The sequence below is a fragment of the Hippoglossus hippoglossus genome, chromosome 16 (assembly GCF_009819705.1).
Source record: "Hippoglossus hippoglossus isolate fHipHip1 chromosome 16, fHipHip1.pri, whole genome shotgun sequence".
NCBI classification, from domain to species: Eukaryota; Metazoa; Chordata; class Actinopteri; order Pleuronectiformes; family Pleuronectidae; genus Hippoglossus; species Hippoglossus hippoglossus.
The window spans coordinates 1945962-1962452 of NC_047166.1; the positions used below are offsets into that span (position 1 = coordinate 1945962).

A 16491-nucleotide genomic window follows, 5' to 3' on the forward strand; every position below is an offset into this window, starting at 1 on the left:
GCAAAATTATTGTGAGCACAGGTCGTCATTAAAAACTCCCCCCCCCCCCCAAAAAAAATATGTATTTCCCCTTATTCTTGTAAAATTACAACTTGATTCTCAACATCTCAGTTTGTTTCCTTCAACATGGCCACTGATACTCAGAAGGTGAATGGCTGCTCACTGCTCCACGTGGTTCACTGTGCAGTTTGTTCTGTGTTGCTTGGAGCTGCAGTCGTTCCATCAAAGCTTTCTCACTGAAAGCAACATGGAGTCGTGAAACCAAAACAATTAGCTTCAAGACGCTATCGGAGGAGCCCAGGCAATCTGCAGACCACCAACTCCTCTCCACACATTCGTGACGAAGGACAGACAGCTCTGAGGTCGCTGGGTGGCTGATGGTGACCTCCGACCTGTCGGGGCGGTATCAGGCCGGGGTCACGGCGACGACAGGTTGTCCGAAGCTGTGTCCTCTCAGAAATGTGTCGACGGTCTGGAAACAACTTTCTAAAGTTCAGTTTCTAAATGATTTAAAATTTGGAAAAGGACCCGAAGGATTTTGTGTAATTTTATTTTTACTCAACATAATCATCCTCTGTTTCTCATAGTCTTCTCTTGGCCATGCTGATACCACAGTGAAATTTCTCCATTTGAACGACTCCACCTGCTGTGAAAGGAAAAAGAAGGTGGAGGGTGAACTCGGAGGAAGATAAGAAACATTTAGTCAATACTCGTGACATTAAGGATTCGGGTTAACCTCGGTGTGAAAGGTTAATGGCCGACAGCATAATGCTCAATCCTTCAAGTTCATAATGCACATTCTTCCACAGGCGCTGCCCTCCACCTGCCGTGGCGTCAAACGTGGCGTCGCCGGCGTGTTGTGGCCTCATGGTCTCGGCTCTCGCCGCTCTCACTTTGTCGGTGTCGTAACCGGCCTGTTGCACAACCGCTGGAGCCGGCGCTAAGGGACGAGAGGAAACAGCGAGGGGAGAGGCGAGGGGAGAGGCGAGGGGCTCTCTGTCTGGGCGGAGGGCAAACTCCCAGCTCGATAAGAAAGGTGAGAGGTAAACATTGACCCTGGTGCTATCGCTGCTTGTCCAGGTCCATCTTTCACTGGAGAAACTATGCAAACAGCCAGGACGCACTGATAACTCTCTTTCAGTCCGAGCAGTAAAACTTTAAGTATCGTCTGATAACAGGGAGCCGAGCCGAGGCGCCGCGGTTTCTACCGTCGCTTCGGGTTGTTGAGGAGAAACGATCCACAGGAGCCGTTTTCTGTGTGAGAAGGTTCAAGCAGCTAATTCAAGCAAATCCAATGTAACAAATATTACAATATGAAGTTTTTGTGGCCATGTGTATTCAGTGCAGAAGTAGTATCATGTAGTATCATGTAGTATCACGGGAAGCCAGAGGAAATGGATGTTTGGGCCTTTACAGTTTGCATCTTGCTCTTTACAGACAGTCGATGCACTTTGGCCACGTATCGATCTTTTTCTGAAACTGAGGATCATTAAAACCTCAAAGTGCAAAATTATGAATTTCTCCCTGGAGAGACGTTCTGAAAATATGAGCTGATATCACAAATCTCCCCTTTTCACTGACGGCCTCAGTGTTGAGGTCTTTATGTGATATGGTGACATGTTTATTGGTGATTGTTGGGATGTGTAGAAGTTTACTGGACAGAGCAGGAAGGTGCAGAAGAATATTTGATAGAAAATCAGGCGTTCAGTCTCTGTTTGGCAGGAAACATCAAAACTTTAGAAATCTAAAACTCAGGGAGCAAACAAAGACAAACTTCATAAACAGGGACGAGAACAAAACAGAACCAGAAGGAAACAGGAAGCAAAGTGGGAGAACTGGGAGAACTGGGAGCTCACAGACTAAATACATGACAGAGACAGGATTAATTAAACACAGGTGAAACTCGTCGAGGCAAAGCAGCCAATCACAGAGGAGGGAAACCGGACAGAGGAAGTGAAGACGCAGGAGAAACAAAGTAAAACAGGAAATAATGAATTCAAAGTCTAAACAAAAATCTGAAATTCAAATAAAGACCGAAAGAGAATTACAAGTAACATTGTTTAACGCACTAATGTTGACGTTTAAGAAATAATTTTGCTAAATTTAATCTGGACTGAACGCAGCCTCGTTTGGTTCTGTTCATGTTCTTGTATTTTTCAATCAGTGGGTTTGTTCTGGATCAAGTGAAAGTTTTAAACCCGATTAGACGTCTACTGGAAAATAACGACTTCCCAGCGCTGATGGTCCAGTGTGCTGGTATCTAAGCAGCGAGCGGCTCCAGTGGGACGACGAGAGGGAGATGAAGAGAAACAGAGTCATCAGAACCACAGAATAAGGATTAACTTCATTTCAAACTGAAGGAGGAAGGTAATACAAGATGACCCGACCCGTCTGTTAATGTCTAACTGGATCAGTAACCATGCAGACGCTCGCTCTGACCTCCTGCAGGAGCTTCATGTCAGCAAACATGTGGAGAAGAAGGTGTGTGTGAATGGACACTCGACATTATTAGAGTCTCGTTCGAGTTAACGACATCGCGATGAGGTGAGTTTTCCTCCGAACGCCACAGAGAGAGTTTTATTCAATATCTGTTGCTTCTTTACTTTTGTCGTCACACTGTCCAGACACATTTAGATTCGTTGCACAAGCAGCTTCACCTGCAGCAGAACGAACAGAATTGGTTGTTTATATAGTTAATGTTTACAGCCCTGGTTCGAGCCTCGTGGTCGGTTTCACACGTATATATATGACTTTATTGCAGCGTGACGCTTATAATCATGCATGTGTGCGTAAACACGTTAAACTGCAAACATGAGGTCAGGATATTGAATTTCTCTGTGACTCTCACTGTTAATAAGATCCATACAGAACATTTCCTGTCCACCTCAGTGGTAAACACAGCGTTAGATGTGGCATCATAAGGTTTTACTGGGACTGTGCATGATGCCAAACATGACTGATTTTAATGGCACGTGAAACAAACAGGGGGAGGGGGGGGGGGGGGGTGAGAGGCCTCAGAACAGTTTATGTAGATTCATAGATCAGATATAGATTTATCAAAAACATGGAAATACAATTATTTTCACAACTTAAATCCCAAAAATGTGAAAAGGATTTGTTTAGAGCACACAGTCAGCTCTGTTAAAAGTTTATAATGACATCACCCTCCGGTTTTTGAGTCATTTGAGGTTTGCTCAACCTCACCGCAGATTTCAGGGCGATTGACAAGAACTTTCACCTGAAGTGTCAGTATTACCATTGTAGTAGTTTTGCTCCCTTATCAGATTCTCTTCACTTCAAACAACTGCTCTTCATCATCGGCTCCAATCAGTCGTGGTGTCCCTCAAGGTTCTATTTCAGGTCCACTTTTATTTTCTCTTTTCATGCTTCCTCTTTTCTTCTGGCTTCTTCTTAGATTCTGTTAAAGTCTCTATTCTTTCAATCTTATTTACTTTTATCTTGTTTGGTTTTTTATTGTCTCTTTCTTAAATTTGTATTCATACTTTAGTTGTTTTTCCGTTGCCATGTTTGTGAAGCTCTTTGGGTCAACTGGATCAAAATTTTCACATTTAAGAAATGGATTTGTTTTCATAGCTTCCAATGGGGACATGACTCTAATGTTGTTTGAGTTACATGCAACCATCAGCGTGACCAGATCTGCTCTAAATACAGTTGTGATGGGAAATGTTGCATTTATTTGTAAGTTCTAACTTTTGGCTTGAAAATTGAACATCAGCTGGTGTTTACCTGCACATTTATCTGCATCATTGTATTCACCAGGAAAACAAATTCAAGGTTGTAATAAATAAATGCACAAATATCTTAGGACAAACATTTTCACCATAACTGTCACGGTCACATTTATTTGAAAGATTCCTGTTCATTTATATATCAAGTATTTCTATTGATACTTAAATTAAATATTCACGTTGAGTTGATTTTGCTGATCGTTGACATGGAAACGACACATTTCTCACAGTTTCTCAAATGAAACAACAGATTTTCAGAGAAGCGCAAACAGATGAAATCTAAGTTTGAGTTAAAAATATTTGTAGTTAAGTTGTGAAAATCATCAGTATGTCAACTTTTCATTGTAGTTATTAAATAGTAACATGAAGGTGATGGGGTCATGACGTGAGTCCATCAAAGTAAAAACAGAAAACAGAAAAATGTATTTAATTCTCAGAGCCACACTCACCTGAAACAGTGACAACCCACAGGAAGTGGTGAGTCTGTGAAGTCATTGAGAAGTCTGTGGCTCCCCCTGCTGGTCGGTTGCACACAAACGATTGGACCACAATGAGTTGTTTTTAGGCTTGAAAAGGAGAAAATACAACTCACGCAGTAATGGGGCATTCAAATGTAATGCACCATTCATTTTAATTTAGTTAACTTTAAGTCAAAACTAATATTGATGTGCAAATACTTGATTTAGAAATCCTGACCCATGAACACACGTTTAAAATGGTTGTTTTTCTGGCTCATAAATCAAACAAAGGTTTGGAAGGAAAAACAGTTGAATCACGTGCACACGAAAATATAAACACTATTAATGTTAGTATGACGTCATCTGCCTGCAGGGGCCACTTGCAGACACTTGATGGCGCTATTGACGTGTGGTTATAAAGCTGCTGACCCTTGACTCTGTGTGGACTCGTCTCTCCATCTTGTACCAATGAAGCTCATCGTCGTTTTGCATGTTACTGTCCGTCCTCACGGCTGCAGAGTCCTGACACCAGAGAGTCGGACGAGCTGCTGCTGCGTCACTGAAGAAGAAGAAGAAGAATGACTTGATGAGGATAATGTGTTGGGGCCCACATCTTTATTCTTCACGTCCTCACAGGGTTTAGAAATGCAGCGATGAAGCAAGATGTGTTCATGTGGAGCTACTGGACAAATACATCTAAACCTCGTCTTGTCCTCTGAAGGTTGGAGCCTCTCGGTCTCAAAAGCTGTTTTTCAGTGAAGCAGCTGCATCCTTCAGTGGACGCAGTCTACCTCCCTCATGGAGACCACCTCCTGCGTGGGCCACAGAGAAGGTGAAGGAAGAGGTCTGGTCTACAGATGATCGTCCCGGCCTCACTGCCGAGCTACGGAGCTGCAGTCGGACACGATGATGTCTGATACTCAAGCATCAGACGTCCTGTCGCTTGCCGGCACCATCACGTCCTCGGAATGAAACAGTCCAGTCACTTCCCTGTGATGCCGTCAGTCTCCATGTGCAGCCTCTGGAGGTTCAGCTCCTGAGTCTGAGACACAACTAAAGTTTCTCGAGATATTTCCTGATACTTGACTGGTTATCAGATCCGTGGCTACGGCTTCATTCTGTTGATTAACTTATTAATTTGTGTTAATTGTTTGCAGCTCCGACTGATGCAGCAATCTCAACTATTAAATCTGTGCAATTGTTTTTACATCATCTGCATCATGTTGAAGAGGAAATTAAATAAAGATGATATTTCATTATATTTATCATTTAAACCGAGTCTGGACCTGAGCTGTGTGTGTTTCACTGAGATTAATTACAATAGTTGTGATTCACAATCACCTCAATATCTTGAAAAACGGTCATTAAGGACCTGACGTCTTGTTGATGCAACACTAGAGTAATAACTATAAAAGCCTTTAATGTGTTGCTTCATCAATCAGGTTTATCTGCTGCTTTAAGTGACTTTACATTATTTGAAAAATGCAGCCATGACATGTTTCCCTTTCAGAATAAAAGAGGGAGGAGAAAGCTGCTGCTCTGATTGGATGAGGAAGTGACTCAAAATGTTTTTAGACATCGAGCTCGTTTCTGAAAATAACAGACATGTGAAAACCAGATGAAATCGTTTATTATGTCAGAATAGTTGATTAACAGTGATGAATCTTAACAAGGTTCTGTGACAACATTGTTAGAGCTTATGAATTGTGTGAAGACAGGTTTATTGATTTCATTTAAATGAAATCACTTCTTCTTGGAGCCTTTGGCGCCGCTCTTCTCGGAGTCGACGAAGAAGTCGTTGCAGGCGACGGTCAGAGCGGCGACCAGAACCACAAACTCCTGGAAGTCCACTTCACCGTCCTGGTTTTCATCCAGCTCCTTCATAATCTTCTCCACCACCATCGGGTCCTTGCTGGTCTGAAAACACAAACATCATGCTAAAGAAAAAAATAATCGAACCAAAGAGGAATCTGTTTCACAAGATCTAATCCTGGTGGTGATTTCCCTGCATGGTCTAAGACTAGAAAATATAAAAAGGATCCAGTGGTTTAAGCCATTTCCAAAAACAGATGTGTTCTATGGACATTAAGCTCTCATGCAGAATCTTTACTTTCTTTTGTCGAATCCTAAAACTACCTCAACTGAATCCTTCCTACGCGATGGAGCAGCGACTCTACGTTAAGATCCCGGCGGTCGCAGCACCTCAGTCCATCTCTGGCTGAGCCGAGTCAGAACGAAGATCGACTGGTAAGTTAAGAATAGATTTTACTTTGTGCTTGTACTTTTTAAACTAAGACAAATTACATCACTTTTGCTGCATCGCTGCAGCTCCTCTTTTCAGCCTCTGTCTCAAACACTGGGTTTTAGCTCCTGTCTCTTTAAGCTCACTCTGCTCTGGTTAGTCAACCCCTTCCAGCGGATGAAGGATATTTCCGTCTGCGCTCTTACTTCTCCTGGTTTTGTAAGCAGCAGCTGCTATAGGCCGGCATCATGCAAACAAGTGGCCGGAGCTTCAGAGCAGCTCCCTTCACCAGGAGAGGAGAGAAGCTGCTTTTACCACAAACTTTAGGCTTTTTAATGTTTGCAGGAATTTTACATTCACAAAAAACCCGAAAGAAACACAGAAACTATAATGGCTCCTGTAAATTCTAAACCGTTCTAAAGAAATGTTGCTGAATAAGTTATTTCCAGAGTCAACAGCAGCCTCCTTAGTTAACCCTGCAAGTATCAGACAGATACTCACAGACAGGACATCTGAGAGTTCGTCCTTAAACAGGCACTTCAGTTCTTTATTATTCAGCTTGTACTTGTCGCCTTCTCGTCCCGAGTACGAGTGGAACACTCCGATCAGGCTCGCCATCGCTCCTTGCAGGTTGCCACTCATTGTTTCAGTTCTGCAGTGGGATGAGACGAATCAGGTTTTACTACAGAGAAGGTGAAGAAATGAGGAAAAAGAGATTTGCTGACTTCCTCTAGATGGAGACAACAACGGGAACATTAGAGGAACTGGATCAGGTTCAGATCTGTAAGAATTGGACCAGCAGCCTACTGGAAGGTACAAAGAGAGAGAGGGAGGGTTTGATGATGCTGCTTCAATAGATGCAAACGTTTCCTGAAAGTAAAAAGACTTGAAATGAAAACTGCAAGATGAGACATTCTGCAGGACTTCACCTGAGCAACCATCAGCTCGAACTATCAAGATCCATTTTAGCTCAAATACCTGAACTCGAGTGCTAATACGACGAGTTTCTCTATAAAGACTCAATTCACATCATTCCCACAAGTCACATTGTGTTGTGCAGTTATGTGGTTAAGTATTAATTGTTGTCCGGAGCTAACGAAGGAGCCACGATGCAACTTCTACTCAGAAACAGCGCCGTCATGTGGTGATTAACTCTGTTGGACTCCGTGTCCAAGGGATGACGTAGTTTTCATGTACAGAAAAAAAACTAAATCCATCAATGTGTTGCGTGACTCAGTCAGTTCTTCTCACAGGAGATGGAACCCACTCACCAAAGTTACAGAGAACAGACGTTCAGGGAGTGAAGGAGGAAACTTTCTCCTTGTTCACATTAACTTGAACCATCAAACTCTTTTTAATTAAAAGTTTAAGTAAAGAAGTTGCAGAATAAAAATAAGACACCAACAGGTCGAGAAATCGGTGCTTTAAATTATTTGTGAACACATGAGCGTGTTCTTCTCAGATTATATATTCTGTTTCGTCATGTTGGAGATCAATCATCCATCTGCCGACTGATGTGAAGCTGCAGCAACATCAATAACTGAGCTGAAGAAAAGTCTCATGAGAAACGAGGGAAAAAGCTGGAAAGCAACGGAACGTTCCTGTAACCACATCGTTGTCAGAGCGTCGTCCTTAAACTCCGGTGAAAAGCTGCTCACGTCTGTGCTGAACTCAGGTGGAGGAGTTAAAACGGAGTGAATATCTGCACCTTACACCATCAGACACCTGAGAAGCTGCTGCTGCTGCTGCCTCCAGGAGCCGGTGGAGGACAAAGGCACCGACCTCCTGCTGGGCAGCGTGCACATGGATTCAGATTGTGTCCTGCATTAAGTTACATTAAGTGATGTCCCTGGAGAAGTTTATATTTCATACAGAGATGTACAGCTGCAGTCTGAGAGCCGGTCATGAGCCTGCACATCTCCGCTGAATGATGCCGAGCCACATTCCCTTCATTAGTCTCCATGATTGCTGCTAATAATTTATTTCTGGGAGCTAATTAAAGGCTCTTTGAATGTCAAATGCAAATCTGGTTTTAATTAACTGAAGCAGAGCCGAGCGTCAGACTGCAGACGCCACTCAGTGAGGAAATAACCAAGTAAAACACAGAGTCTCTTCTTACTCTCGCTGTGGAAGCAGCAGAGAAGACAAACAGCAGGGACTCACCTGGACGCTGACGGCTTCAGGTGGAAGTGGCTGCAGCTCACACCTCATCACTTATATGGGCTCCTCTCACCTGTGTGCAGATCAGTCGGAGTGACGCCCCCCTCTGGTGGACTCCTGCTGCTGCACGGCCGCCTGCGCTGCCATGTAAGGTAGAGAACACAGAATATTAGATTTAATCTGACAGAGCTGGAACACAGTTAAACTGATAATGACCCTTTAACGCTGACGTGTTCATCACCGGCCTGCAGGAACTTTATACAAATGTTTTATCAGCTCATAAATTTATGGAAAACGACTTTTCATTTAACAGATGTGGTTAAACATTAACGTGAAGTCTCACTGGGTTTATTGTTAAATCCAAACTGACGGTTGCATTTCTGTCTTTAATTTCTCTTCGTATGAATAAAAATTATAAATACTATGATACCAAATGTGCTGTTTTATATTTTCTTCTGTTTTACAAATGTGCAGCAATTTGTGTCACATTTTATACATGAATTGTGTGATGTAAGTTTATTTTTATCATTATTACAGGATATTTGCTGTCAGGGCCCAAATATTTTCACTAAAACAACTTCTCTCTCTCTCTCTTTCAGGTCCATTTAGTTGCTGTTCTGGGGCTTTTGATTGTCTTACATGATTTTCCTCTGCAGTTTCCCAGCTGTCGTAGAAGTGCAGTTCTTTCAACTGCCATATTTTCTCAAGCTCCTTAAAAGCACAACCTGCCTGTGCTTCCTTTGAGTTCAGCTCCGTGTGCTTCAAATGAAACAGCTGTTAAATGGACCATGAGCTGAAGGTGCTTTGTCATTTAGGTTAAAGGTTAAATAAGCTGTCAAGCTGAATACGTGATAATCTTTGTCACAGGCCGAATAAACTTTGTGTGAACGGTGTTTAACCTTCAGAGCTGAAATGGGTTTTCTTTGCTTTTGTTTGACGTGTTATGGCTGAAACGATTTCAGAAACGAGACATGTTTGTGATTTGGTCATTTAGGGTCTAAGTCTGATTCTCACAACTGCAGGTGAACAACTCGGCACAAAAACACATTCTGAGCTCTGAACCCTGTTTTCCTGCTTCGTGTTCACACTCGTACACTTGAGTGACATTTGCCTGCAGAGTCGTCAGCCACACTGACAAATAAAACTCTTTTTTCTCGTCGTACAGCTTCTACCTGCGAGCTGCCTCCGAGACCCACCGGTGCTCGTCACTCGGTTCTTCACTGCAACGCCATTTGCAGCGATTACGCCTGAATGACAAGTGCAACTGGAGAAGCAATGCAAATCTAGTGCAGGCCAGTCAAATGAAATGTTCACTGAATGCAAACAGGTTCAGGGTTCATTTGCATCAGTGTCCCCATGTGGAGGATATGAAAGTTTTACTGATGCATGATTCTGGTCAAGAGTAAAACTTAATGAATTTGTTATCAAACGGTGCTAAAACTGATCTGAAGTCTGTAAACTGCACAACATCAAATTAAGCCTACAATGTCCGAAAATCTTAATTATACGTTGAATTAATTTGTTAACAAATGTTCCTGGATTCAACATTATTGGAATTAATTATTAATGGAACCTGACACGACCTCACATCAGAGACAGATTTTTATTTTCTTGGTTTGATGAAATTCCCGTTTGAAGACGAAACATTTTCTTTGACGTGACAAACTGTGACATGTGCACGAGAGCGCCTCGTCTCTTTTTAGTGGGAAACCATGACGACCGTCTCTGATCCCTGCAGAGTGCGGCGGAGGGGGGGGGGGGGCGAGTCATCAAATGCAGTTTAAAAAAGGCAGGAATACTGTTTTTTTTATTAAATTACGAATAAATACATCAATATTGCATCGTGGGAATTATAAATGTCCAGCATTTTACGAGGCATAAAAATACACGTTAAACATCCTAAATGGAGAAATTCCAAAAATATAAGAAGTCTGTCAAATGCATAAATAATTCTATATGTAAAATACTCAGTGTATTTGTACGTCTCCATTTTTTTGTGCTGCAGAAAAACATCTGTGACTTTCTGTTTTTGTGGTGTTGTAATAGATTTCAGCTGATTTTGTAACGTCTCTCTTTGTCTTTGTAAACCGGTGATGACGACTTCAGAAGTTCAAGGGTGTCATCTACAGGCCGTTTGTAAACTCTGCAAATAGCCACACGCCTACATGGCAAAATAATAATACACAATACTCATACAATACTGAAAGGAAGAGGTCATTTAGAAAACAACTGGCACAAGTTCAAAGTCTAATAAATAAAGATTTTACAATCGTCTGCTGTGCAAAACATTTCAATCATAAACTCAAAACACTGTTATTTATACCAACACGTCTCATGAGGGAAGCAAACTGTGTGTTTCCTTTCAATCATAAACCTGTAAACACAGATTCAAAGTTTCACCTCTGCACCTTTAAGCTCCAGCTGCAGAAACTTGGCTGCATGAGTCAACATTTTAAAAGGCTTTTAACGATAACACATGTTGGATGTGAAATGAGTCACTATAAGTATTAAACTGCATCTTATCTCATAATATTCTCAATAGTTGTGGAAAAGCTAAAACAACAGGTTTTTGTCCGTTTGTCTGTTTTTAGCAAAAAGGTCTTAAACATTTTCCATGAATTTACCATGAATATATATATATATATAAATATATAAATATATAAATGTGGGGCCCTGGCAGTGGTGTGAGCTCCACTCAGCCTCTTGAAGCTGTATCTTAACAGGCCTAAGACAAAAGGCCCAATCAGATCAAGTTATTACAGACATGCACGTGCACGTACTCGATTAACACAGGAGCCGCCACTTAAACACTCAAAGGCCGACGGAGAAGCCACTTCAAGATTATGACTTAATTAGCACATATTCAAAGAGGCGATGCAAATGAGTCCCGGAGAATTCCCAACAACCAATCTCCACTTTAAACTCAGGAGAAGCTGGATCCAGCGATCTGATTCCACAGTGATACGTCAGTAATTGGTCCACAGTCCCCAGAGCACCTTGTATCCGACAGAGTAATTCTATCATATGGCCTTTGGCTCAGCTGTGAGACATCAGAGCTGGAACAAATTATGATCTGGTACCTGCGAGAGCCAGGAATGTAAGAGAGAGCCATCGCCTGCACAGACCTGTCCCCACATCGTCCTGCCGCCCAGCTTGTTTTCCAGAGAGCGACATGGGGGATCTCATTCCAGTTTGTGGCCTTTCAGCGCCTGTCAACAGGGCGCTCGGCCTCGGACGCTCACAGGCCATCCGCTCCGCACTCGGCGGATAACATGACAGAATCCCACAGGCGGCTCGTGATCATGTTATTCTCCGTCGTCTTTAATGAGACGTTGGGTTTTGCTCCCAGGTAACTCGACACTTTAACTCTTTAACCTTTTTCTTCAAAATGCCACGACCGGTATTTGTATTTGGGGATTCGACAGCTTGTTATTATTCCTTTCCATAAAGTTGATTTCTTCTTGATTACGTTTCACTACCTTTGCCCCGCCGTCCTCTTGAGGGCATCCAATCACAGAAACAGATGAAGTTCTGCTCTCGACGCTCTGCCCCCCGTCTCCGGTCATCGTCGGCTGTCCCAGGACGCTCCTCAGCTGCTCCCAGAAGAACGGCTGCTGGCTGACCTGCTGGGGCCACTCCAGGTACGTCTTGGTGCTCAGCATCTTCTTCAGCCTGCAGTACTTGCTGGGCAGCGAGCTGGGATCAATGGGCTCCTTAACCACGAGGATGACATCACTAAAGGTCTTTCCCATGGCCCTCTGCTGGGCGAAGTACAGCTCGTAGTTGCACCAGTCGCTGTTCACAAAGTGCCGGGAGAGGACGAATATCGACTGAGGACGGAACGAAGAGAAAAGGAAACGAAATGAAAACATGGATTTAGAACATCCGGTGCTTTATGGTCTATTTGACTCTAAATTATCATAATTTAATAAATGATCATCAGTTGTATTGAAGAAGACTTGAAACTAGAGATTGAGACAAACTCCTTCGGAAGTGAGAAGTAGAGTCATTTTCTCATAGACTTCTATAGAAACGAAGCAGTGGAGTCGCCCCCTGCTGGTCATTGGAGAGAATACAGATTTCAGGCACTTCTGCATTTGCTTCCAGTCCCACACAAAAATGTTGTAAAATGCCCTCTGGTTCTGGATCTGCCTATTTGTACCGATTCAGTCCAAAATTTTATGAGTTCTTCTCTCCCTCTACAAAATTTCACAGAAATTGAAACAAAACATGAAGGAAACAACGTCCTTCACGATTCTGATATCTGCCTTTTGATTGACACATCATCTTTCACTTGTCTCCTCAGCCTGTTGAGAACCAATATCCCAAAAATCCAGTTTTCAGATTTCTCAATCGGCTGATTCAAACTGTCCAACTTTATTTTGAACCAATTTGGTTGTGCAATTCACCGTAGGACAAATTTTAAAACTACTCGTTCGTACCTTTCGACTGTTTTCAATGTTCTCAATGATGTTATCGATGATCCACCTTCCCGGCATGAAGTCCCTCTCATGGATGCACAGACGATACGGGTTTCTATTGTTCTCCAAACAGGGCAACAGCTGGTCCCTCACCCAGTCTGCATCAGCGTGGCTGTAGGAAATGAAGGCGTGATACGTAAAGGTGCCCATTTCCCCGGCTGCTTTTTCCTTGCGCGCTCTGTATTTGGCTCGGATGATCTGATACGTGGCCTTCGTGTACCAGGGCAGGTCGAAGATATAGCAGATCAGCATCAATATCAAGATCACCGTTGTAGTGGTGGCCACGCAGATGATGATGACGAGTCTGATGTCACAGGCCACGCGACTTGGCAAGTATTGGGAAACGACCGTGTTGAGGAAGGCCTCCGGGTGGTAGCACCTGTAGTTCCACGGCCAGTCAGTGAGGTTGACCTTTCCGTGTGAAATCGTCTCCTGGACGAAAGCGTGAAGCTCACAAGTGCAGTGGTACGGGTTGTTTCCCGCCCTCAAGCGAGACAGCTCCGGCATGCCCTGGAAAGACGCCTTGCTGATGAGGCCGAACGAATTCCCGTCCAAGGCTAGAAACTGCAGGTGCGGACTTCTCCATTTTGATGGGATGAACTTGATTTTGTTCCCACTCAGCAGGAGCACTCTCAGGTCGGTTGCTCTCGCAAAGAACGTCGTGTCCAGCTGGTCCAGGTCGCAGTGGGACAGGTCCAGGTAGTGCACCGTGGTGGGCAGACAGAGGAGGGCCTCAGTGACGAACTGGTTGTGGTGGGCGATGAGACGAGTGATGTTTTGCCAAACGCAGTCGCGACTGTCTTCAGCAGATCCCAGTTTGTTATTGCTGACGTCCAACACCTGCAGCCGCTGGAAGTCCCTGGTTAGCACCGACAGGTCCCTTAAGCTCGTCAGCTCGTTGCCGCTCGCGTTGAAGGTGTGAAGGTTTGGCATGGTGCCCTTGTTGTCACAGCGCTGGTTGAAGATGTAGCCACTCTGCAGTCGACTATAGGAGATGTCCAGTAACTCCACACCTTCCATCTCCACCCAGGAGTCGCAGGGCACAAAGTTGAAGTAAACGTACCGAATAGAAAGTTCCTTAATCTTGTTGAACCAGGTGAAGCGCCAGTCAAACCGCAGCACATCAGGATTACTGATATACCTGAAAGAAGCAGATGGTTAGAATGTGTGCAAATGAAAAAAGCAAATACTCAGTCTCCTCAGGTTTTCAGTGTCCGGTCCCAAGGTGCATTTCAATTTAGATTATCCAATTAACCAATTAACCCCAGTCTGCACGTGTTTGGACTGTGGGATGAAGCCGGAGTCACGGCGGAAAAAAACCCGGTTCATGTTCAGTCTCAGGACACTCTGCTTATGATTCTGAGAATTGCTTCAGAATAGGTCATAAACCCTGCCTTCTCCAGGTTAGTGGATGGGACATGGATCAAAACAGAGGCTTAGTACAGTAGTACATACGTCATTTCTAGATAGTTCTAATCACACTGATGTTTGTTGAAGTTTGGTTTTAATTAGTTATTCAATGATATAAAAACGGGGTGAGATGCCTTGATTGGTCAAGGACATAAGCAGGAGCTCGATATCCTGGTTTCATCCTCTGATCCCTTCTGCACATGTCTCTATATGTGGATACGCGACAATAAAGAGGGAAATACTCACCAAAGATCCAACTTGTCAAGCGTCAGGTTTGTGATCCTGGAACTTGCTCCGGTGTCAACGAATGTGGGTGAACGGGCGAAGTCGATGTACTGAAGCCTCAATCTTTTGATCAGGCCGATTTGTAAGTTCATCAAAGCCATCCTCAGGAGATGCTCGTTGAATTTACCCCTGTGGAAGATTAGCTGATGCGCACTAATGTCTTTCAAACCCTGGAAGATGTCCTCCTCCTCCGTGTAGTACATGAACTCGAAGAGGTTGCGGAACCGGATGACGCTGAAGGTCTTGTTGGCGATGTCGCGCAGCATGTGAACGAGAGCGCCCGGCCGCTGATCTACGGCCATATCGAAACCCATCTGCGTCGTCTGAATGACTTTGAGACTCCCAGGCTCGTAGTAGCTCAGGTTGGAGGAACATTTGATTGCAAAACCTTGTAGCCTGATGTTCTTCAGCGGCACAAAATCTGCTTTCTTCAGTCCCATCACCAGGGGGCCCCCCATCGACAGAACCTGGAGTTTGACAAATTTGGAGAAGCTCTCAGCCAGAGTGGCGTGTTTATACAGGTTATTGGACATGTACAGCTGTTTCAGGTCGGAGAGAGGTGTCAGAGCGGCGGCAGGGATTTCCTCCAGCGAGTTATTGAAGATGTTGAGACTCTCCAGCAGTGGGTTGTTTTTAAAGGCACCCGTGTCGATGTGTGAAATGTTATTGTACTGCAGCTGCAGGATGCGCAGCAGAGGCAGCCGGAGGAAGTCGTCAGCGTGGACAGCTTGAAGTTTATTGTAGGAGAGATCAACGTCTTCAAGGGTGGAGGGAAACTGTCCCCGGGGCACGGCGGCGAGCTGCCTCCCCACGCAGTCTGCAGAGCGGCCGGAGTTGTGGATGCGACAGGGTCCGTCCTCGGTGGTGGAGGCCGGGGGTGAAGACGGAGTCGGGGACGCGAGGGCTCCGATGAGGAGAGAACTGAGCTGTATCAACTTCCACATCATTCGACAGACCTGCTAAGAAACAAGCACAGGAAACAATGAGCATATTATTTATTAGATGGACGACATTTATAACGTGGTGGAGGAAGATTTCAAACATAAGTAAAAGTACAATTGTATACGTTTTTCTACTTGAGTAAAAGTACATTGGTACTCTCTTTTAACAATAATTATTCAAATTTAAAAAATCCATATTAATTATATTAATTAAATTAATTAATATAATTAAGTACAAACACATTAGCATGTTTTCTTCCCTTGATTCTGTCACAATCTCTTTCCTGTCTTTCACTCAGCACGTCTTAAATCATAGATGTGTATCTATGTGTATCATAGATGGACTGTTGAAGACACACAATAAAATTAAAATAATAAATATAGAATAAAATAATCAGACCACACACACACTCACACACACACACACAATGGGACCTCAGCTAATCTGCAGAGGGAAACATATCAGATCCATATTCAACAGGTTTCATTGGTCCCCCATGATACAACAACACTCACACGACACTGCACTCACCCAGTTTCCTGCTCAACACCGTCAACGCCGACTCTCTCAATTCCCTCCTCTCTCCTTTATTTATATGGCCCAAGGCTCCACACTCACATGTGAGGAGCCGTCAAACTTTACAACCACTCAACAAGCAGCGTTCGTTTCATCCACAGGAGACGTGACTTGAATAAACATTTATGTCTGTGTGGATGAGGGTGATATAAAAATCCACCGTTCCTTATTTACTTGAAATTAAAGGA

The 16491-nt window shown here is 43.7% G+C and overlaps 2 protein-coding genes, 1 long non-coding RNA gene and 1 pseudogene across 4 annotated transcripts in view; 2 read left to right on the top strand and 2 right to left on the bottom strand.

The window, feature by feature from the left end:
• Window positions 1-944, top strand: part of LOC117776305 — a 3689-nt pseudogene extending 2745 nt beyond the window's left edge.
• A 998-nt stretch (window positions 945-1942) lies between these two features.
• LOC117776649 overlaps window positions 1943-16491 on the top strand; it is a 29081-nt gene continuing 14532 nt past the window's right edge. Inside the window, exon 1 of the long non-coding RNA XR_004616471.1 lies at window positions 1943-1953. This is a non-coding gene — a long non-coding RNA (uncharacterized LOC117776649). The remainder of the gene's footprint in view (window positions 1954-16491) is intronic.
• Window positions 5825-7123, bottom strand: s100a1 (S100 calcium binding protein A1). Its single transcript, XM_034610778.1, has 2 exons — window positions 6951-7123; window positions 5825-6124 (listed from the first exon to the last, which is right to left on the bottom strand). Exons 1-2 carry the CDS (start codon window positions 7089-7091, stop codon window positions 5951-5953), a joined length of 315 nt encoding a protein of 104 aa, XP_034466669.1. The 5' UTR covers window positions 7092-7123; the 3' UTR covers window positions 5825-5950.
• Window positions 6960-15736, bottom strand: tlr18 (toll-like receptor 18). 2 transcript variants are annotated; one of them, XM_034610767.1, is made up of 5 exons: window positions 14747-15736; window positions 13052-14231; window positions 12089-12439; window positions 8613-8749; window positions 6960-7101 (listed from the first exon to the last, which is right to left on the bottom strand). In XM_034610767.1, the coding sequence occupies exons 1-4, from the start codon at window positions 15730-15732 to the stop codon at window positions 8660-8662; spliced, it is 2607 nt and encodes an 868-aa protein (XP_034466658.1). In that variant the 5' UTR covers window positions 15733-15736; the 3' UTR covers window positions 6960-7101; window positions 8613-8659. The 2 variants fall into 2 exon arrangements, with proteins under 2 accessions (XP_034466658.1, XP_034466657.1); XM_034610766.1 differs by lacking the exons at window positions 6960-7101; window positions 8613-8749 and having other exon boundaries at window positions 11972-12439.